The following is a 21,956-nucleotide window of genomic DNA, read 5'->3' as shown; positions in this document are numbered from 1 at the left end:
TTCAAGTACTTCAACAATTATATATATTAAATATATACCCAATTACATACAGGGAAATAATTTAGTAGTATAGTATTATGAAAGCTAGCTCCAGTGTCTCAAATATATTATAGTCTGAAATGAGATAGGTGAAGAATTATTTCTTCATTAGACCTCTGTAAAGCTAGAAAGCCAATGAGCACTGATGAAATGGAACTGTTGGATTTAGGATCTGTGTAGTTACAAAAAGGTATGTACAATTTTCTCATTTGATAAAGAATATGGGAAAAAATTTTTCAATTAATAATACAATATTTTATAATTTGTCATATTAGCATAAGGTTCTCAAAATCATATACTGAGGCTTTTTTCCCAATACTCTCAAAGTGCCTAGTACTATTTTTTGTACTTAATTATTATTATTATTATTTTAAAGATTTATTTATTTGACAGACAGAAATCACAAGAAATCACAAGAAAATCACAAGGAGGCAGAGAGGCAGGCAGAGAGAGAGAGTAGGAAGTAGGCTCCCCGCTGAGCAGAGAGCCCAATGCAGGGCTCGATCCCAAGACCCTGGGATCATGACCCGAGCCGAAGGCAGAGGCTTTAACCCACTGAGCCACCCAGGCGCCCCTGTACTTAATTATTATATAATTAAAAATCTGGGTTAATAAATGTTTTGAGGCTAAATTTGAAATATTTATAGATCATTTACTACAATTAAAATACTTTCAATAAGGAGTTTTTATCTGTCAAACAGCATTACACTTCTGAAAATATATTGATTTTAAAAGATCAATTCTCTAAAAAAATTTAACATCTTATTTGGCTTCTATTTTTACCATGCATGCCCTCTGTTTAGAACTAATATTTGATGGATTTCTTTTTCTCACTACCATCAGGCTCTGTCCTCCTTTAAAAACATTCACTATTGTACATAGTAGCTGTATTATTAAAAAGGTTCCAAAAATAAATGTCTTTAACTTCTTGTTATAAGTATATATACCTTTTCCTTGTATACATATGTTCATTTTCCTAATAGTTTCTACTTGTTTTTGTTCTTTGGTCATAATTCAATAATTCTTCCTGTAAAATCACAACTTTCCATTTCTGTTGTTCATCTATGATTTATAATCTAAGAATAATAAAAACAGCAAAGTCACCTCTAAATAGCACTAAACATTAAATAGCCACAATTTAATTCTGTGGCACTTTTATGAGAACAATCTTCAAGAAAAGCACTGGATTTGGGTCCAAATGCTTTCTAATAATCTATTAGGCTCATGGAAAATCTCTCCAGTAGTACAGAGAAATCAACCATACCCAGTTATTTCATTTCCAAATACAGAAAAGAGAAAGTCTTAGAGGGGCATTTTAGCTCTTTCTGAATTTGAGGTATTTCAAATACTTTCAAACAAATCAGGTTCTTCTGTTATACCCCTTCATTATTTCATTTAAAATTTTTAAATTTATTTTGTGACAATGAATAGGCTTAATTAACCTTTGTGTTATTTGCTCATCTTTGAAAAAGAATGCACTATTAAATCGGTCACAAGAGGATGACCAAGTATTACTTTTTCAAAATACAAGTCCAGATCAATTCTGAGCAAGTTCCAAGTAATCTAGTCATGGAATTATATTTTCACTGAATCACTTACAAAAGGAGACTAAAAATCTAAAAAGTAACACTAAGAGACCATCGCAGGGGGCTGGAAAACAAAAGCTTCCGACATGTAAACACTGAGAGTTTGCCTCTGTTTCACCCCAGAATACTGGTCTGTGTGGTTAGTTTCACACTGTTTTTCTAAGCTCCGCCCCCCACGTCCCCTGGTTAAGCCAGCAATTTTAAAATAGAAGACTGCAGAATACAACCCATTACAGAGGAGCTGGGGCTATGAATCTGCAAAATACTTGAAGGCATTCAAAGGACAAATGTCTATTGAGTGACTACTATGTACCAGGGACTGGGTTCGTCATATTTGATATAGATTAAATAATGTATCTTACATACATACGTATAGAAAACTTTCAAATGTGTGTAAATGTCAGTATGATGGATAAAAGTCCTATTTAGAGGGACTGAATTTACAATAACTTACCACTGAATTTGAAGTATTTTCCATTTGGTATACAACAGAGTACCCTTATATTTGCAAGGACTGATAAATACTAAGTCTATTTTGCATGTTGCTTGAATTTAGTACGAACATTTTGATAGAATTTTCTATTTTCTATAATAAATATGAGCCACACATGTATAAAATGTGTAAAATGCTCATCTCTAGTCTAACACTCTCCATACATTAAGCTCCCAGTAATATGCAAAAAAGTGAAAGTAAATACAGTTGATCCTTAAACAACCCAGGTTTGGACGGCATGGGTCCACTTACCTGCGAATTTTTTTGATACAGTAGAGTACTGTAAATGTATTTTCTCAATAACAATTCATTTTCTCTAATTTATCTTATTATAAGAATATAGTATATAATACACATGCAAAGTATGTGTTAACCAGAAGTTTATGTTATTGGTAAAGGTTTCTGGTCAACAGCAGGCTAACGGTAGTAAAGTTTTTAGGGAGTCAAAAGATGTATGTGGATTTTCAACCGTACTGGGAATCACTGCCTCTCATCCACATTGTTCAAGGGTCAACTGAATCCCCTACTTCATATTCCCCCTGAGAACAGCATTTTACCTATAAAAGCTTCTTTACCTAATTTATTGTGTCTCAATCAGCAAATGGAATTTTGCTCAGTATATTAGGTACAAAACATATCCCCTTCTTTTTCTTTTTATTTTGTTCCTAACATGAATTTTAGAGTGTTCATGTCCAAAATGGACGTGTAAAAGCATTTTGTAAATTGTACTTTAGTACGGTCCATTATATAACAAAAAGTTATTTCTCATTTATATATCATTTCAAGTTTTCGATCTTCACAAGAGTTAACCAAAAAATTAAAGGAAAATGGTTACTTATATCATACAGAGTTTTGGTGTCATAACATCTGAATCCATTCCTTGTCCATCCTGTATCAGCATGGAGACTTTGCCCACTGGGGTCCACCAGGACCCATGTGGATGGAGATTTCACCTTGACATGTGCTCCCCCAATTGGGAGAGGAAAGAAACATTTTAAACAAATCAACAAATCTAATTCTGAGTATGATACTATTTAATCTTAAACTGCCCTGTCACTGACACCTTGGAAAATCCCCGTTATTTTCAGATTTCTGAAACTGAGAAGTGATGCTATAATTTCCAATATTAACAAATGACTTACCATCTTTTAAAAGTTTCTGTAAGATTTTCACAAATATACTGTCTTTAGATACTTCAATTGGATCATCCTTACCATCTGAACTGGACCAGCTAGAAAACAAAATTGCAGTAAGAAAAAGAAATCATGGACATATCTGAAATAAATGACTTCTGTTTGCTACTGTAGTTTTATTTTGCTGGTTGTACCAGGGGTGGAGAATCTTGAGTTTTGTAATACTGTTTCAAAGTATTTACATAAGGGAGGTTTGAATGTTGAATATACTTAGAGTCCCAATATCAGATACAAAATGCTACACTCAGATAGCTATTCACCCAACACAACCATATGTATTTGATGTTAAAACAAAGTAGCAAGCCATCTCTCCCCCCAAAATTCTACAAATAAATAACAAACCTAGTAAGGACTCCCAAGTACAATCTTCAGACCATAGGTAACAGTTACAATATATTGTAACATACTCTGCTTTTCATAAAAATAAAATGGTAAGGAGGTTCTAGTTTAATGTTTTCTTTATCTAGTTGAGATTACTGCTTATACCCACACATACACACACACACACACAAAATCACTGCTTTGTAGTAATCAATGAATATATTCCACAATACCTTAAAGTTTTTTAAAAAATTTTATTTAAGAGAAAGACAGGAAGCGAGCGTGGCGGGGAGGGGCAGTGGGAGAAGCAGACTCCCCGCCAAGTGGGGAGCCTGACATAAGGACCAAGGACCCAGAAATCATGACATGAGCCAAAGGCAGATGCTTAACTGAATGAGCCACCCAGGTGCCCCAACACCTTAAAGTTTTTTTTTTTTTTTTTAAAGATTTTATTTACTTATTTGACAGAGAGAGAGATCACAAGTAGGCAGAGAGTCAAGCAGAGAGAGAAGGGGAAGCAGGCTCCCTGCTGAGCAGAGAGCCCGATGCGGGGCTCGATCCCACGACACTGAGATCAAGACCCGAGCCGAAGGCAGTGGCTTAATCCACTGAGCCACCCAGGCGCCCCAACACCTTAAAGTTTATAAACATGAAGTCATGACAAGGAATTCCAATCAAATGACAGCATATTTTTTTTAAGATTAGAAAGGAGAACGAAGCGGGCAGAGGGAGATGCTTCAGAAAGTGACCTCCAAGACCAAATAGAACAACAATTTTAACTATTTGGGAGTGATCAGAAGAAGAAATGCTTTAGTAAAAATAGTCCTACTGCAATTTCTCAGCACCATATAAAAAGGAAAATTTTAAGTAGGGAAGGGTGTTAGCACTCAAGTCAAGTTCTCTCAAATTCTTTTCCTAGAAACAATTCAATCCCCCAACTGATCATTCTTTCACTGCCACTGCCTTTCTTTGCCACCATGTCCCATGGAAATCTCTCTTCTCAGGAAGGAGATGATCACAAAAAAGAGGTCTCGGTAATTTATAAGAGGGTACTGATACTCTAATATACTTTTTGTTTAATGATCTCGGGGTCATGGGACTGAGCTCCACACTGGGTTCTGTACCGGGCATCCAGCCTTCTTAAGATTTTCTTTCTCCCCCTCTCCCTCTGCACCCCACCCCCACTCTCCAACTCAAATAAATAAACTCAAAATAGAGATTTATTATACCAGTGGTCCTAAGTCCTTAAATTCTTCCCTAACTACTGAATGAGAAACTTAGATTACTAATGCACACAATAAAATTTTTATAATTATGTTAGAATGTAATTAGGTCACAAAACCATTTGATACATGATATCATAATCCTCCTCAAGAGTCCTTTTCTAGGGGCCTCTGGGTGGCTCAGTGGGTTAAAGCCTTTGCCTTCAGCTCAGGTCATAATCTCAGGGTTGTGGGATGGAGCCCTGCATCAGGATCCCTGCTCAGGGAGCCTGCTTCCTCCTCTCTCTCTGACTGCTTCTCTGCCTACTTGTGATCTCTGTCTGTCAAGTAAATTAAAAAAAAAAAAAAAAAAAAGAGTCCTTTTCTAAAACCATAGCTTAGATTCATGTTATGAGAACTTACTTATCTCTCTGAAGAGCTTTGCAAAGGATTTCCAGTTTTAGATCATTTATATTTACATCTTCCTCCTTTACAGTAAAACAAACAAAAAAAAAATCCTCATTAAGTCCTGATTTAAAAAAAAAATACAGGTTTAAATTTGAGTTAATTAATTCTGCATAAACCATTTACTTTAATTCATAGTTTTAAAAAATTTCCTTTAAGACATTAATACTCAGAAGAGTAAGCCAATTAATAACTGTGTAAGAATTAGTTTCTGATTATTCTGTGATAATCTGATTTTTTCAGGAAGCTTGAAGGGCTAAGATTTGAAACAAGGTAAATAAAAGCCAATATACTACATTTTAAAAATCTACCAAACTGCTTTCAATTGCAGGGCCAACTATTTAATCTACAAAATTGTTATTATAAACAATAATTTGTTTATAAATTAACTCTCCCTCAAAGAAACAGCTCCTCTTAGGGAGATTACTATGAAGAATAAATCAATAAAGCAATGTATCAGACTGAGGAACTAATGATGATTTAATAATGAAAAAGAAAAAATGCCTTAGGACTCTGAAAAACTGTGTTTTTATTCATGCACAGAAAAAGACATCTGGGAATGTGTGAGAATTATCAGGAAAGGGAATCTCCTGACAGCTTTTCGAAAGAGCTATACACATTCCAAGAGTTAGGAATAGCTGAACCAGAGAGTCTTTCTAAATTAATACACTGTCATGATTGGCTAAAAGATGTATTTTTTTCTCTTTTTATATGTATTCAGTTCTACAGAAAACCAAATATATAAATTGTGATCCTTGCCTGGGATCATCTCATGTGATTTTACTTACCTCATCAATATATTCCAGCAGGTCCAAAGCTTTCTTGAAATCATATTCATTAGCTCTTCTGTTTTCTTCACAGATATACAGCTATGGCAAATTCAAATAAGGTTCAGGATTATTTTAAGTAATCATATAACCAAGACTAGAGAAATTTATGGAGAAAAATACATCATTCTGTCTTTCAAGTAAGTCAAAGGTATCTTTATTTTATCATAAAGAAAACTATCATCTTTGGAAATTATACTCCATCTATCCTCATAATAAACTGTCCTTCAAAATGTGCCTATGCTCAACAGTAATTAATTTGCAAATCTTGATATATATACTTCTAAAATATCAGTAAATTTTATTTTTAGGTTCCAGAGAGTATACATATTTCAGTATCCTTTCGAGCATATTCTTTGCAATATGCTACATAAGGAGAGGCCATTGTGAGCTCAATTATAGGAAATCTATTACTAGTAATGGCTAAAATATGGATGCTTTTGAATTGTCTTCTTTTCAATAAAATTAGAACAAATTCAAAGTGATCTACATTGCTCTTGTATTTGAAACACTTTCTTGAAAGGCAAAGAGAGAAGCAGAGTTAAGGCTACGAGTGTATTTAACAACAAAAGTATCTTACCCAGGCTGCAGCCCACAATCTAGCTATGCCCTTAGGAATGTGTTATGTTCCAGAGGAAAAGGGTGAGGTCAGTACTTATAGGCTATGAAAATCCAATTCCTTAAACCATTTTTCTTGTGGAAGAACCTGAGCTGTACCTCGTGGTACATATTTGTCCTCTGCTGGAAAAGAAAGTACAAGTACTTTCTTCTGGTCACCTGCATGAGCATCTCTAGGAACAGGTGGAGATCGACAGGGAGGCAGAGGCTAGTCCACTACTTCTTGCTAACGTGCATCCTGATCTCCAGCAGCTTCTAACAACTTATTCTAGAGGAAGGGGAATGTTACCAGAAAAATAGGAAGTGGGAAGATGACTACTCATAGGAACTATACCATCTGACTCTAGAAATAGCGATGTTGTTTTGAGACTAAGGAATGGTGCAAGGATTTTAAAGCACGCACGCTGATGAGCTGAGGGGCAGTCAGCACCGGCATCGCACTGAGACTGAGCTGTTTCTCCGCCAGCAGCTGTTCAGGCAGGGTCTCCTGGTGCAGTAGAAAGCGCTCCTGCTCAGCCATTTCTAGAATTCAGAATGAGAGGCAGGGAGGGCAGTAAACTCTTCTGCTCTATCATAAAACAAAGCTAAATTAAAAAAAAAAAAAAAAAAAAAGGCAGAGCATCTCTATAGGTAATCTCATCACTACTTGGTGACCTTAAAATATTATTAATTCTGCTACCTCTTGATTTCCGATGTTAAAACATATTCATGGCTTGATTCAAATCATAGAAACAATCAGCCACCAGAAACAGGAGGGGAGAGAAGAGCTATGAAAATACATGCTACTGCTTGAAGAAATTATAGAACAGATGGCTATTTCATGAGGCACAAGTCCCTCAAATCGGGGGTCACCCAGTCCCATGTTATTTAGCTCAGAAACTCCCACCAGAGTTTCTAATATATGCTTTCACTAAGGGAAATGATCTATTTAAAAGCTACCACGAGTATATTCCAGGAAAAACAAAACCTGGAAGTTTATGCACCAAACCTAACAAGTAACAGTAACCTTAAGAGGACGAGGTGACCTGGTGAGGCTTACTTGGGATAAGCTATCAAGGCTGCAGCCAGCCCAATAGGAGGTTTTGCCCAGGAAAGTGTGCTGGGCTGCAGGGGAAAAGGACTGAGAACTGCCATGCAGTCTCATAAACACAGTGGTCACAGCAAAGTATAGTGACTAAAGCACATATATGCTCATAATGACATCACTCCACATGATGCTAATTTTATAACAATCATACAAATCATTTTTGTGCAATTTCCATACCTAGAAAAACAGACTGGGAGGATACACAAAATAGTAACAGTAGTAATCTATGAGGCAATGAGATTATATAGACAATTTATTTTTTTGATGTGTTTTTCCTGGTGATTTACAAATTTCCATAAGGAATTATCATATAACCAGAATTATTTTTTTAAAAATCTACTCCCTATGACCAGATATACCGATGACAGTCTGTAGGTAATTACTGACACTTGAAAATACTCCCACTGTTTTAAGAAAGTGAAAGTTAAGAAGTGATCAAATCAAGACGGTGACCAGAGTTCCAACAATTTCTGGTGCACAGGGGAGCAAAACATAAAACCCTGATTTCATTAACATGGTCTAAGTCTGGTGACCAGGCTAAAATCTGGCTTCCCATGTTAGACTATTAGCCAACCTTACAGACGCAGGGGGAGCAGCAGAGGCAGGCTCTCCACTGAACAGGAAGCCTGATGTGGGGCTCAATCTTAGGACCCTGAGATCGTGACCTGAGCGGAAGGCTGACACCTAATGAATGAGCCACCCAGGTGCCCTGGATTTTTCATTTTTAAATGGTGAAATAAGGGGCGCCTGGGTGGCTCAGTGGGTTAAAGCCTCTGCCTTCAGCTCAGGTCATGATCCCAGGGTCCTGGGATGGAGCCCCGCATCGGGCTCTCTGCTTGTCAGGGAGCCTGCTTCCCCTCCTCTCTCTCTGCCTGCCTCTCTGCCTACTTGCTACTTGCCTACATGCTACTGCTTGAAGAAATTATAGAACAGATGGCTATTTCATGAGGCACAAGTCCCTCAAATCGGGGGTCACCCAGTCCCATGTTATTTAGCTCAGAAACTCCTGGGATTGAGCCCCGCATCGGTCTCTGTGATCTCTGTCTGTCAAATAAATAAAAATAAAATTAAAAAAAAAAAAGAGAGAGAGAGAAAAAAAATGGTGAAATAAAACGTTTTACTATCACTCTTTTTGGAGTTCAAATTATCCCCAGACTTGGCCAGTGGAGGCTATTCTGTTGACATCTCTACATTAAACTTGTTTTCTGGCTAAACAAGACTTCCCAAGACCATTTCTTCAATACTCTCATTTCCTTTTACTAAGAAATAGTAATGAGATGCCGAAGTACCGGGCTAGGTATACTTATGCTCCTGGGGTACAGAAAAACTTTAATTTTGAACAATCCTGATTCCATCTGAATATCTCCGATTCAAACGCAGAATAGGGTTCTTCCTCATCCTCCTTCCAGATTTCATCTCCCTTCCCTTTGGTTCTCAAAAATAACAATATATCAAATCAATTTCTCAACCAACAATATAACAAAAGAGTTGTATACAATTATGATGCCAAAAAGTTTTGAATTCTGAAACTAGTAGCTTCAAAATTACAACTATCTATAATAAACCCCACTGAGAAAAGGCCAAGATTTCTTTGCAGCTCTTCTTGTTCTTCGGATACGAGTCACTAAGGGTACCAGAGCACTCTTCAAATCATATAACAACCTTCCTAGGAATTCTTAACTAACATACAAATTTTCTCTAAAAAAAAAATCCCAAAAAATACATACTTGAGTGTCTAACAACACTGAACAGAAACGACTCTTCATAAAGGAGAGGTAGATTCTGTGTCTAATGAACCCTATTAAATGATAAACTAATCCACTAAGTTCACTGATAGCATGACTGATGTTCAAATCTTTATTTTACCTTCAATTTTTTCCTGCAGTATATCCTCTGAAAAGTCTGAAGCCAATGCAGCCAATTTACTCAAACCCAGAAGGGTTTTCTTCTTTGCAAAGTAATGAGTTTCCATGTTTGCCAAACCCAGAAGTGTTGCATGAGCCTAGAATAAACAAAAAATGAAAAATGGTAAGATTCTGTGTACTAATTTAAGTTGAAACAAAGGTTAAGTACAACCCAAAACTGTTTTCCCCCGATACGAATGAAAGATCAGATCCAATACCAGCAAACCTAAAACTGATTGGTACTATATACCAGGAGTAACTACTCAATAAAATATCAACCAGCCACACTAATTACTGGGAAAAGAAACAGGTATAAAACATCTGCTCTATAATAACTATATATTCACTTTGTTCTATAATAACTATACATTCACTTGAACAACTTAAGGACAAACTTTAAAATTAATTCTTGTACTATTTTTACTCATAATTTGAACATTTTCATACAAAAAAAGGCAATAGACTGTTCTTTACACATTAATAAAATTTTTGTACTTTACTATAATAGTAATCAAATCACAAAAGATACTTTTTTTACTGAGACATTAAAAGTAATGGCAACACTACCATAAGTAAAAAAAGAACAGCTTATTCAAATTATGTCAGAGAATAGGAGATACATATTTTGAATAATTTCTAGGGTCACGTGGGTGGCTCAGTCGTTAAAAGTCTGCCTTTCGCTTACGTCATGATCCTAGCGTCCTGGGATCAAGTCCCGCATCAGGCTCCCTGCTCAGTGGGAAGCCTGCTTCCCCCTCTCACACTCCCCCTGCTGTGTTCCCTCTCTTGTTGGGTCCCTCTCTGTCAAATAAATAAATAAAATCTTAAAAAAAAAAAAATCTCTAAATAGTATTCTAATCACTAAACTACACTAATCAAGGAAAAAAATTCCTAACTCTGCTCGATGTAACTGAATTATTCTTACCTTTTCTAATTCCTGGCTGTTAATTTCATGTAACCAGCTGAGATGTTCATGAGCCTGCAAAAAATTCGCCAACTCTCCATGCTGAGAAATGGGCTGAGATAATAATTTGCCTCGCTTTCCTTTCTCCAGATACCAACGGAAGAGAAAGTCTGAAAAATTCTACAAATAGTAGGGCAAAAAATCCAATAATATTCAGTAATATAATTTTTAAAAGTACATTTCTATATTAAAATATTAATTTTTTTCAAAGGTCTTAGATTGCAGAACAGAAATCTTTAAACACTTAGATTTTCTATGTGGTAAGGTCCTAAAAAAACTTAAGTCACCTCATTTAATAATTGGGGAATTCAGATTCAAAAAGAGGATCTTGTGCAAGATCATGTAAACTTTAGATGTGCATGGTGTGGTATGGTAGCCATTAGCTATGTACAGCTGTTTAAACTTAATTAAAATTTTAAAATTCAGTTCCTCAGTCACACTAGCCACATCTCAAGTGCTCAATGGCCCTATGCCCTTAGACTACATGAGTAAGATCTCCAGTGTCAAAGAAAGTTCTATGTGACAGTGCAGATTGAAAGATTCTTCAGGGTTGAATTTTGTGTCAGAAGGCCATGCAGGTTTGCATGATAAATAGGAATCTAGAGGGGCCCTCAATGCCTAGCTGGTTTTTCCCACCAGACATTTGCTGAATGCTGGGCAGTACGGAAGGCTAGGGTGGAAAGGAAGACCAAAATGTCCTACACGGTATGTAAGAGATGTTTCCACTAAAGAGGGGGAACTCTGCAACAAATACACCATTCCCACAAGACTTCAAAACTGGACATAAAATGAAAGTAACAAAAACCACAACCAAGCCTTGGCCCACCTCTATTCTCGATGAATCGAGTGACCTGCCTCTCATCCTATCTGCCTCCCCAAGGAAAAACTGCATTCATTTCCATCTTTAAGGTTCTTTTATACACAATATCCAAAATAAAACAAAAAAATTACAAGACATAAAAAGCAGAAAAATATGACTAATAACGAGACAACAGAACAGACCAGAGAATGATCAGATTTTGGAGGGAGCACGAAAGGATTTTTAAATAACTACTAAACATATTAAAGAAAGTAAATGAATGCAAAAATGAATGGAAAATGTCAACACGGGATTAGAGTCCACAAAAAGAATAAAAATCATGATGGGCGCAAAAGTATTTACTAGGCCCTAGTCAAATACGGTAAGTTATGCCCAGTTTATTATATAACATTAACACCATCAAAAACATGGTTCTGAAACAGTTAATGAAAAGCACAAATATCAATAATGTATTAAGGGAAACAAGCAATTGGCGAAACATGTTTGTCTGCAATATTACAGAGTATGGAGACTAGAACAATACAAACCAAATGTTAAAAAGGGTTCTGTCTGGGTGGTGAAATTGTGAGTGATTTAAAAATTTTCTATTTTATAAACGTTTTCTGAATGTTATACAATGTCACTTTTATAGTAGGAAAAAAATCGGTTTTACATGAATATCAACTGACTAATAAAGTGGCTTTAAGGAGCAACTAAAATTCACCTAAAAATTGTTATAATGAGAACTTTAAAAAAAATAAGCAATTTTAAAAAAAATAAGCAATTATTATGTCAATCAAAATAAGCTGAGCTCTCCAAAAGTTGTAGGATCCTGTGCTCCCATGAAATTTTTTCAAAGTTTTAAAACTCTCCCAATATCTGTCTACCCAAGTACTTTTGATTGTAACTAGAAATACCAGAATAGAACTGAGAGTTTTAACACTTTGTTCAAAGGTCAAAGAATCTTTCAGTAATATTTGGAATTGTCTGCCAACTTACAAAGAAACATAATGTACAAATCAGTATCTAAGTTAACAGCATCTTCCTAAAAATGGAACATTTGAAATGGTAAAACCAACTACACGATCTACTGCCTATGTCCTCGGTGTTCATTACCTGATCAGCAAACTGGGTCATGTAGCGCTGGAGTCTGGTCTGGTTGTCGGTCTGCTCACACATCTGCACTAAGATATCAAAGTCACAGTACTTTTCTGCTAATGAAGCAGCCCACGGGTACTGGCCTAGTGTGACTGTAAAAATGAGAACAGATGGGAAAAAAAATCCTGTTAGTGAAAACTTAATATGTGATGAAAAAAATATTACTTGAAATTTTACCTTTAACTCACACCATACTCTAAAAACAATTAATGGAATAGAAACCTTTCCAGTTTAATAGAAACCTATTAAAGGAATAGAAACCTTTCCAGGCATTCAGTTTCATAATCCACATAAATTCATTAAAGACACAAATTTAATCCACTGCTTGTTCCTACCTACCTAGGAGGCTATGCCCTTCCTGTGTGTACAAGCCCCTCTTCCTCATCTTAGCTATGGAAAGAACGTGTCCTTGGCTGAACAGCCACACTCTCCTAGCTGCGCCCTTTAACAGCCCTCATCGTGCTCTACTGGGCAGACTAGTTATTTGTGTAAAGGTCTCGGATGACAAGCTTGGAGGACAGTCTCCATTTGTTGCTAATTTACCTTTTCAAATCCTCTTCAGCATGGCACTTGTACCTAGGAAGTTTTGAAAACAAGGCTGAACAAATGAACACAGGAAGATGTACATACATGCAGTAAGCCCTTGGTTATGGCTGGCTGAATGATAGTACACTGAACACGTTGCATTAATGATTTGACTCCTTCATCCGTTCCGCAAATTCGAAGACCCATGGCCCTCGCTAAATACCATGTACTTACGAAGTGGAGATAAGAGATCTGATCTCTTCTGGAGGTACTCCATCTCCAGACTGCTGTATCTTTCTTGATCACCAGATCGGTCCAGAGACTTCAGCTGGGAAACATAACCATCCAGGAAGCAATCAATCAGTGCCACCAGCTGCTCTGTCAGAATGTTTCGGAGGTTGCTGTCTGCCTGAGGATAAACCACTTTCAGGACAATCCCATGCTGGCGTTCTATTACTGTTCGGATGCCTGAAGGACCACTTGTTGCTGTGAAATCACACAAATTAATATGGTAAGTAAGGGCTCTACACTGGCTGAGAAAGGCCAACTGCCTAAAACCTATCACCTCACTGCTGCTGGAAAGAGAAATCAAACAGGGTTTCAGTTGATAGATACCTCTCTGTCCTGCTTAAATCCCATCTTCTTTATGGGAGACTTCCTCAACAAAGCCAGGTAAACATGATCCTTCTTCCTTCTAAACCCCTTTGATGCTGCTCCACATACTTTTTTGTATTAATTCAACAATAAATAGAGTCAACACCTCCATAACCAGGATGTGCTTCTTTGAATAACTATATGCCCTAAAATCTAATAGACATGGGTTGCCCGGCTGCCTCAGTCACTAGAGCATGCGACTCTCGATCCTGGGGTCATACATTCAAGTCCCTCGTTGGGGGTAGCGATTACATAAAAAATAAAATCTAGTGGACACATAGAAAGTACTATGAAATACATCATGGAGAGATCTATAAATTATTCAAGGGAATAAAGCAATTTTCACAAGAACTGCTCATTCTGGAAACAGCACTTATTTGTCATTTCACTTATAAACCTATACTAATGGAGTAATAGAGCTTCCAAAAAGGTCATTAGAAATATATTTTGAATCACTGTTAATAATAAATCAGTGTATTTGGGCTCAGTGCTTGACATCTCACCCGTCCAAGGAACATATTCAGGTTCTTGTTCTGGTGGTTCTTCTCTTCTATATAAGGAGTTTCTATTTTGTCGATAATGACTAGCAGCTTGTAGCATGTCCTGGGGAAAAAAAAAAAACGTGTTAGCATATGCAGAGAGTGATGAATCCCAGTATTTTTAAAGGTAGTTTGAAACATCAAAGTCTATTAATAACAAAAAATACTAGCACAGGTCTGCCGAATTACTTTTTGGTTCTTTCTACATTTGAAATTTAACTTCAATTTTGGAAAACTATAGTAACCAAAGTAGGAAAACCATTGCTATAAAGACCATTAGCTAAGACTAAATGGCACATTTTAATCCGTAATATAAACAATAAGGTTTTGAGTGATTTATTTAAATAGTTAGTTTAATATTTATACATTTGTAATGATATATCCATCCTTCTCCAAATAAAAGGTTTGTTTTACCAAACACGAACAGGAACATAGAAATTAATACACAAGGCAAACATTCAAAATGTCTGGGCTGATTAATAAAATGACTGGTATTTTTCTAAATTTTTGGAATTAAATGCTAAACACTTATAAATTACTGGCAATACAGAGTAGGAATACGGAAGCCGCTTTCTCTTCTATCCACACTCTGATCTTTGATTTGCTGAAATCTTCACAGGAGTTTTATACCTTAAGAATACTGTTCACATTGATGACCACCTCAGCCCATTCAACGGATTCCAATGATGTATCCTTTAAGACCTGCTCCTCATGCTCTAGCAAGCACTCACAGACAGTGTCTACCTGGGACACCTGGGGAAGTACAGAGAAGGCAATACTTAAAACAAAAATTATGGCAATGCGTAGTAATTACAACTACCCAGAATCTACTCAAGGGGCTTTTCTCATCAAGGAATATCCTCAGCTAATTAGCCAGAATAAAACAGCGGATGGTGAAAATAAATTTAAAGAAAGTAGAAAGAGAAAATAATGTTCAAGGGATCCTTGAGCAAAAGGTTTGAACTGCATGAGTCCACTTAGACATGGATGTTTTTCGATACAGTACAGTAAATTTCTCCTTTATGATTTTTTAAAACACTTTGTGTGGGGGGTTAGCACCCTTAAGCCTCCACATTGTTCAAGAGTCAAATGTATGTAACTTCTTTTCTAATTTTTTTTGTCATTATTAACACATGAAGATAATGAAGCCAAAATGTTCTTTAAGCACTGAAACACCTGTTTTCCAGTTTTGGCCCACAGTGAAACTCCCTGCCTTTATTTTATTTACTTATAAAAGATTTTATTTATTATTTGACAGAGAGATCACAAGTGTGGTAGAGAGGCAGGCAGAGAGAGAGGTGGGGAAGTAGCTTCCCTTCTGAGCAGAGACCCTACTACAGGGCTCAATCCTAGTACCCTAAGATCATGACCTGGGCCGAAGGCAGACACATAACCCACTGAGCCACCCAGGCACCCCAAACTTCCCCCCTTTATTAACTGAATATTTACTTAATACATTAAGAGTCTGTATAGCATTGAGCACGCACAGAAATAACAAGTGAGGTTTGCTGCCCTTAAGCTTACAAACTAGCTGAGGGAACGAAACATGCAAAATGTGACCCCCCCAAAATCATCTTTTAAACCCTGTTCTTCCTTTTCTATTTCAGGTGTTAGTCAAAGGCATCCTAACAGACCCAGCAAGAGACTTTTGGCTCATTAAATTTGTAAGATTAAATGCCAGAAGTTCTTAATACTGTTAATGTGAAAATAGTAAGAAAGCATGTATGACATAAAAAAGCAGAAGATAAAAAAGCAGGGATGCCTGATGGCTCAGCCGGTTAGTGTCTGCCCTTGGCTCAGGTCATGATCCCAGCAAGCCCCAATTCGGGCTGCTTGCTCAGTGGGAAGTCTGCTTCTCCTTCTGCCTCTGCTTCTCCTCCTGATTGTGCTCTCTCTGACAAATAAATAAATAAAATCTTTAAAAGTATACATAAAAGCAAATAAAATGTCAAAATACTTGCTAAACACCTTCACCATGAGTGAATACTCAGTGCACACTCAGTGATTTCAAACACTCTTCCTACGGGGACCCGACAGGCTGTCCCTTAAGCAATTAACTCTATGGAACCCTAGGATTCAAAACTACACCCCAAAGGAAACAAGACCAGTAAACATCATGAAGAATTAAGATAAATGGTGACATCGGGGTGCCTGGGTGTCTCAGCAGGTTAAGGCCTCTGCCTTCGGCTCGGGTCATCCAGAGTCCTGGGATGGAGCCCCGCATTGGGCTCTCTGCTTAGCAGGGAGCCTGCTTATTCCTCTCTCTCTGCCTGCCTCTCTGCCTACTTGTGATCTCTGTCAAATAAATAAATAAAAATCTTTAAATAAAAAAAAAATTTTTTTTTAAGTGGTGACATAGAGTCTTAAACATTACCATTTTCCATATGGAGCATTCTTTTGAAGAACCAATCACATATTGCTAAGGTATTACTCATGAATTATAGATCCAACTGGTAATTTCCAGATTCTTCCTCCCTCCTTCACCCCCGTTAACTGGAAAATGCAGGTATAATGAATTAACTAGTATGCTTTCCACTTTGATCTAAAAACAGAAAATGGAACCAGGCTCTTACTCAATTCCTTCAAAGAATTTGTTAATAACTTCTTAAAAATTTTGCTTTGCCATGTAAAATTATGTATGAACAAAGACCAAAAAAGAACATCAGTTTGTGAAAGGAATCTATATACCTTAAGGATCCTCCTACCTTCTTCCCTTCAAACCCCAATAGCCTCTCAAACGTGAGGCCTTGAGAGACTTACAACCCCTCGTTTCCAAATACCTTTCCTTAAATATACGAAAACCTACTAACTCTTCTCACAGTGCTCCAGTCCTTCCAGCCAACAGGATAGATGGCTCTTCTAGACTTGTTCAGGGTCTCAGAATGACCAGTGACACAGTTACCGCTATCCGCCCCACTGTCCTCAGTCCATACACCCTCTTCCCCACCATTCCACCCTCCACCATGTACTTCACTGTCTTAGACCCTAGGATGCATTCTTCACTGTTCCCAACTCCCCAGAATCCCAAGACATTTTCACCTTTACCTGGACTGACCCTGACACCTGACACACCCAACAATTAACTTGGACAACAGTCCTCCTGCAGGGTTTTCGGGATAGTCCCCACCTCTTCCAACAGCTCTGACATCAGATAACCTCTTCCTCCCAAATAGTACTCTTATCCAACTTGTAGGTGACCTTCTCTGTAGCCCTTCTTTGCCCACTTCTATTTCTGACACCATCACTCTCCTCCCCTTCCTCCACAACAAAGAGTTAGGGCCAAATGCAGACACCTGTAAGTTTAGTCTGTAAGCTTGACTGGGAGTAGGGGAGTGCGGGCTCTGCATACATTCCTTTCAGACTGTTTAGATCATGAAATTTGAGGTGAACTGTTTTTCTTTCACTCAGATTTTGGGGATATTTCCTACATTTGAAAAATAAAAAAAATTAAACAAAAAAGTGCTTTGCCTTTTCCTTAGGAAAAAACTAACCCAAATATACAAGAACAAGGCATTCTTAGAACTAAATGCATTTATGGAATCAACAGAAAACCTGAACCTATTTCAGCATCTTAAATTATCTTTAAGTTACAGTACATGAAACATAGCTGAACCTTAAATAAGACAGATTTAAACTGCATAGGTCCACTGATGCACAATTTTTTTTTCCATACCTACAGTATATGAATTCAATACTGTGAATTTATTTTCTCTTCCTTATGTAAATTTTAACATTTCCTTTATTTTAAGAATGAGTATATAATACTGCATATAACATATAAAAAATGTGTGTTAATTTGACTATTGATAAAGCTTCTGGTCAACAGTAAGCTATTAGTAGTTAAGTTTTTGAAGTTACACACAGATTTTCCACTGTGCAAGGGGGTTCGCATATTGTTCAAGGGTCAACTGTATCAAGAAGAAAAAAAGACTTCTGGCATAGCCTGCTAGATTATAGCTAGAATGTAACAGGGAGGAAATAAAAATGAGACTCACCAAATAGAATTTAAATAGAATTAAAGTTCCTCACAGCTAAAAAAAACAATTTCAAACAGCAGAGCTGCAAGAAGAGCTCAAACCATTAGTGTCACCATCTTTATAGGGAGAGCGTAAAGTCTCCCCTGCCCCTTCATGAGGTTGTAAAGTCGCACAAGAATAAAAGCTGTATACTATTATCACAATGGTCAGCGGCACCAGCTGACCAACGTCTTAATCTGTTCTCCCTCGGAAGTTCACAGCAGGGTTTTCTTTTCCTTTGAAACTAAATCTGAGTTTAAAAGCAAGGTAGATAGTAGGATCCAAGGTAGCTGAGCTGAGTTTAGAGAAGGGACAGCTGATGGTGGTGCTAGCAAGGGTCAGAGGATCTAAAGGAAGGTGCTGCGTCCAGGGCTAGCAACAAGCAGCCCCTATTAAGCCCAGGGATGAAGAGGCCCTGGGCGGAAGGAGTTACAGGACACGTGGAGAGCAGCCAGTAAGAAGCCGCAGCCTCTGACAGAAGGCACAGCCAACTGCAGTGGAAGCAGGGAAGGAATGAAGCTGGGGGAATAAAAGAACAAGTATTAATAGATAAGCACTCCCAACCTGATGGTGCCTCACTGTTATCAAAGACAACAGGAAGGCACAGAAACCCACTGACAAGTTGCCCTCTGGGGCATCAAGAGTGGATTTGGAGAGGCAAAAGGAAAACATCCAGCAGACAGTAGAAAACAGTCAATTTTGCAAGCTCTAATTTATAGGGAATGTAATAAATAAATATGGAGTCCTATTTAAAATTTCAAAAAGATATTTTTGTCCTCAATCTTCTCCCTTATGTTTGAGGCATGATCAGCAAATGGCAGAGCTCTAAGAAGCCACATTAAAAGCAAAAAACTCCTCTTACTTCTCTAAAAAAGACATCTGCGGGAGTCAGGTTGGATGGGATTTCACAGTCCCTCTTGTTTAAAGCAATCATTATTGCTGTGTTCACCAGGTCAGAGAGCCTCGAGTGGTAGTTCTTGAGAACAATGGCGGCTGATAACTTTTCAGCGTGCTCGCAGAGCAATAGTCGAGTTGCCATGGGCATCCCTCTGACTGTAAAAGTATGAAGACGTCCAAATAAGCCAACCTGGTGAAAAACAAACACATGTTCTTAGAAAGCATTTATAGTAACACACAATATAATGCAGGCTTATCTCCACCAGCAGCACAATGGGTACAGAGCCACTGACCTAAGCTGTCCCCAACAAAGTACCTCAGCTATCTTCTCCTTTCCACTGTTTTAACACACACACACACACACACACACACACACACACACTCTCTCTCTCTCTCTCTCTCTCTCTTCAGCCAGAGGCATGAGCAACCATAATAAAGTACAGATGTTCCTTTTCTGAGATTAAGGTTATTCCACTACTCTATCTTATTTCTCATTTATTCTGGTTATCAAAAGCATAAAATTGCTCTTTTCTACCTAACTTCTCAAGGTTCTAGATCTCTGTGAACTAGAAACTCAGCAGTCTCCATCTTTAGTGACTAATTTCCATAGAAACTAAAAGCCATGGAAAGGTGGGGGCATCTCTAATCCTTTGCCCTACTACCTCTGATTGACCTGATGCCCACTTCTGTTGTGTTACTACTAGGTTCTGGGAGTTCTTCTAAGCTTTCTCATCTGATAAAGCATTAACATCCCAAACAGGAAGAAGCCAAGAGACATATCTAAACACTGAATACTCTTCCAAATTTTATTACTGAGTGACTTGATTTTTGTATGCTGAGGTTTATTTTAAATAAAATACAAAAAAAACAAAAATAAACAGTGCTCCAAATCCCCAGAAGTCCTACTTAAATGGGCAAAAACCACAAATGGTTAGAAAACGTTTTTTTTCCCTGAAATTAGATTTCTTTTATTACAACGAGCTCAAAGAAACAATGGGAAATCTACCTTTTGCTAAAAGGGCTAAAAACGGTTTTCTGCAAATCCCCCATGAGGTTAGTGACAGTCCTCTCCCTCTTCTTTTTTTTAAGTATAAAGAGAGCCCTACAGTGTGTAATGGCAAGCCACAGGAGCCACTCTTTCTGTATAAGAGACATCTGAATCCCTGAGGAACATCAGCAGTCAAGACAGGAGAACAAGTGGTAATTGTAGTGAAAAGGCAAAACAACTTGTGTCTTGGAAGTCTGGTTTACGTATGCATGTCAAGAACAAACACTGCAACATCAGGCAGCTGAACACAAAAGACAAAAGTTGACACTGTAGGTCTTTTTCCTTTTTCTCTGTGCAAAAAAGCTCATTTTTTTCTAAATGAGAGAAGACTGTTCTTTCCGAGATTTTATTTATCTGACAGAGTGAGAGAGAGCACAAGCAGGGGAATGCAAGCAGAGGGAGAGGGAGAAGCAGGCTTCCCTGCCGAGCAGAGAACCCAAAGTGGGGCTTGATTCCAGGAACCTGGGACCATGACCCGAAAGCAGGGGGACACTTAACCAACTAAGCCACCCTGGAGTCCTAAGAAGACTATTTCTACACTGTGACATGACATGAAAATGCTGTGTGCCCAGGGTGCCGTGCCCAGCAGCACCTCTCACTGACACTATTGTGAGCAGAGAATCTGGACAGTAAGAGGATGAACATGACCTCTCGGCTGGAAAGCCATTTCTTATCACTTTGCTGAAGTCACTACTTAAACTGCTCAAAGAAAAGCTGCACCCTGACTTTGGAGCATCTACAGCCATTACAGATAAAGACTATCAACTAAGAGGACAGCACACGTGAACCCTTCGTTCACGGAATACAACCAAACAGAGAGTGGGTCTGATAAACTGGGGCCAGAATGAAGGATAATATGGTAGGTCAGACCTCAATGCTCTCGGGAACATCCTCTGCCACCCCTAGTGAACAACAAAGCCAGGAAAGAGGCTGTGAAGCTCTGACCCATGAAAGAGAACAGTACAAAACGTTTCACAAAGGCATCTCTTCCCAACACACTCCCTTTGGGGCTCAACCAACAGTGCAGGGCTTGTGAGGCATAATGTGGACACCAGAGCCCTCAGTTGAACTTGGTCTGCCACCTTGGATTCCCCATGGTGCAAAGAGAACTGGAACCCTGTCAGACTCCCGGCACTATTTCACTCACACTGGTCCCTTTAAAGTCTTCTTTCCTCAAGCCAGACCCCTAAAGGACCATGGATGCAGTGAGGGTCTAGACTCATGACCCATAAGTCAATCTGTAGTCAGAGCAGGAGGACTTAAACCTGATGAATTCTACTCTGTAAAACAACAACCATCCGTGAGTTGGGGGTATCAACAAGGTTTCTATGAACGGGAAGACTGAACCAGGATGTGCAAGGCCGGATTTGAACGCCTAGGCCTAGCAGCCAGGAGTGACTCAGCCACTGAGTCCCAGCCTGCCCTGACTAATGCTGGCATAGGGGTGCCGAGGGGGCACCTGCTGTGTTCAAACAGAGTCCTCACACAGAGGGGGCTAGACCTCTGTGACACTCCTAAAGCTCAATGTACCTACTACCTTTGCAAAAGACAGGCATGATTCTTGTCTGCACAAGTACAAGATCTGCTTTCTTAATTCCTTCAATAGTAAAGCAACACCCTA

General features: G+C 38.1%; 1 protein-coding gene and 1 long non-coding RNA gene across 2 annotated transcripts in view; one reads left to right on the top strand and one right to left on the bottom strand.

Moving 5' to 3' along the window:
- Nucleotides 1-21,956, top strand: part of LOC309857724 — a 143,181-nt gene that overhangs the window by 8,835 nt on the left and 112,390 nt on the right. The gene's annotated exons all lie outside the window — the stretch shown is intronic.
- The window catches only part of NUP133 (nucleoporin 133), a 58,768-nt gene that overhangs the window by 4,151 nt on the left and 32,661 nt on the right, over nucleotides 1-21,956 (bottom strand). Inside the window, exons 15-25 of the mRNA XM_082718881.1 lie at nucleotides 19,253-19,477; nucleotides 15,005-15,127; nucleotides 14,339-14,438; nucleotides 13,416-13,667; nucleotides 12,615-12,748; nucleotides 10,661-10,819; nucleotides 9,698-9,833; nucleotides 7,148-7,266; nucleotides 6,088-6,168; nucleotides 5,258-5,322; nucleotides 3,261-3,349 (exon numbers count right to left, since the gene is read on the bottom strand). Coding sequence (XP_082575007.1) covers nucleotides 3,261-3,349; nucleotides 5,258-5,322; nucleotides 6,088-6,168; nucleotides 7,148-7,266; nucleotides 9,698-9,833; nucleotides 10,661-10,819; nucleotides 12,615-12,748; nucleotides 13,416-13,667; nucleotides 14,339-14,438; nucleotides 15,005-15,127; nucleotides 19,253-19,477 — 1,483 coding nt within the window. The remainder of the gene's footprint in view (nucleotides 1-3,260; nucleotides 3,350-5,257; nucleotides 5,323-6,087; nucleotides 6,169-7,147; nucleotides 7,267-9,697; nucleotides 9,834-10,660; nucleotides 10,820-12,614; nucleotides 12,749-13,415; nucleotides 13,668-14,338; nucleotides 14,439-15,004; nucleotides 15,128-19,252; nucleotides 19,478-21,956) is intronic.

The sequence above is a fragment of the Mustela nivalis genome, assembly GCF_964662115.1.
Source record: "Mustela nivalis genome assembly, chromosome: 2".
Lineage (NCBI taxonomy): Eukaryota > Metazoa > Chordata > Mammalia > Carnivora > Mustelidae > Mustela > Mustela nivalis.
Note: the sequence above shows the minus strand (reverse complement) of the source record. Positions and strands in the feature narration are given on the sequence as shown.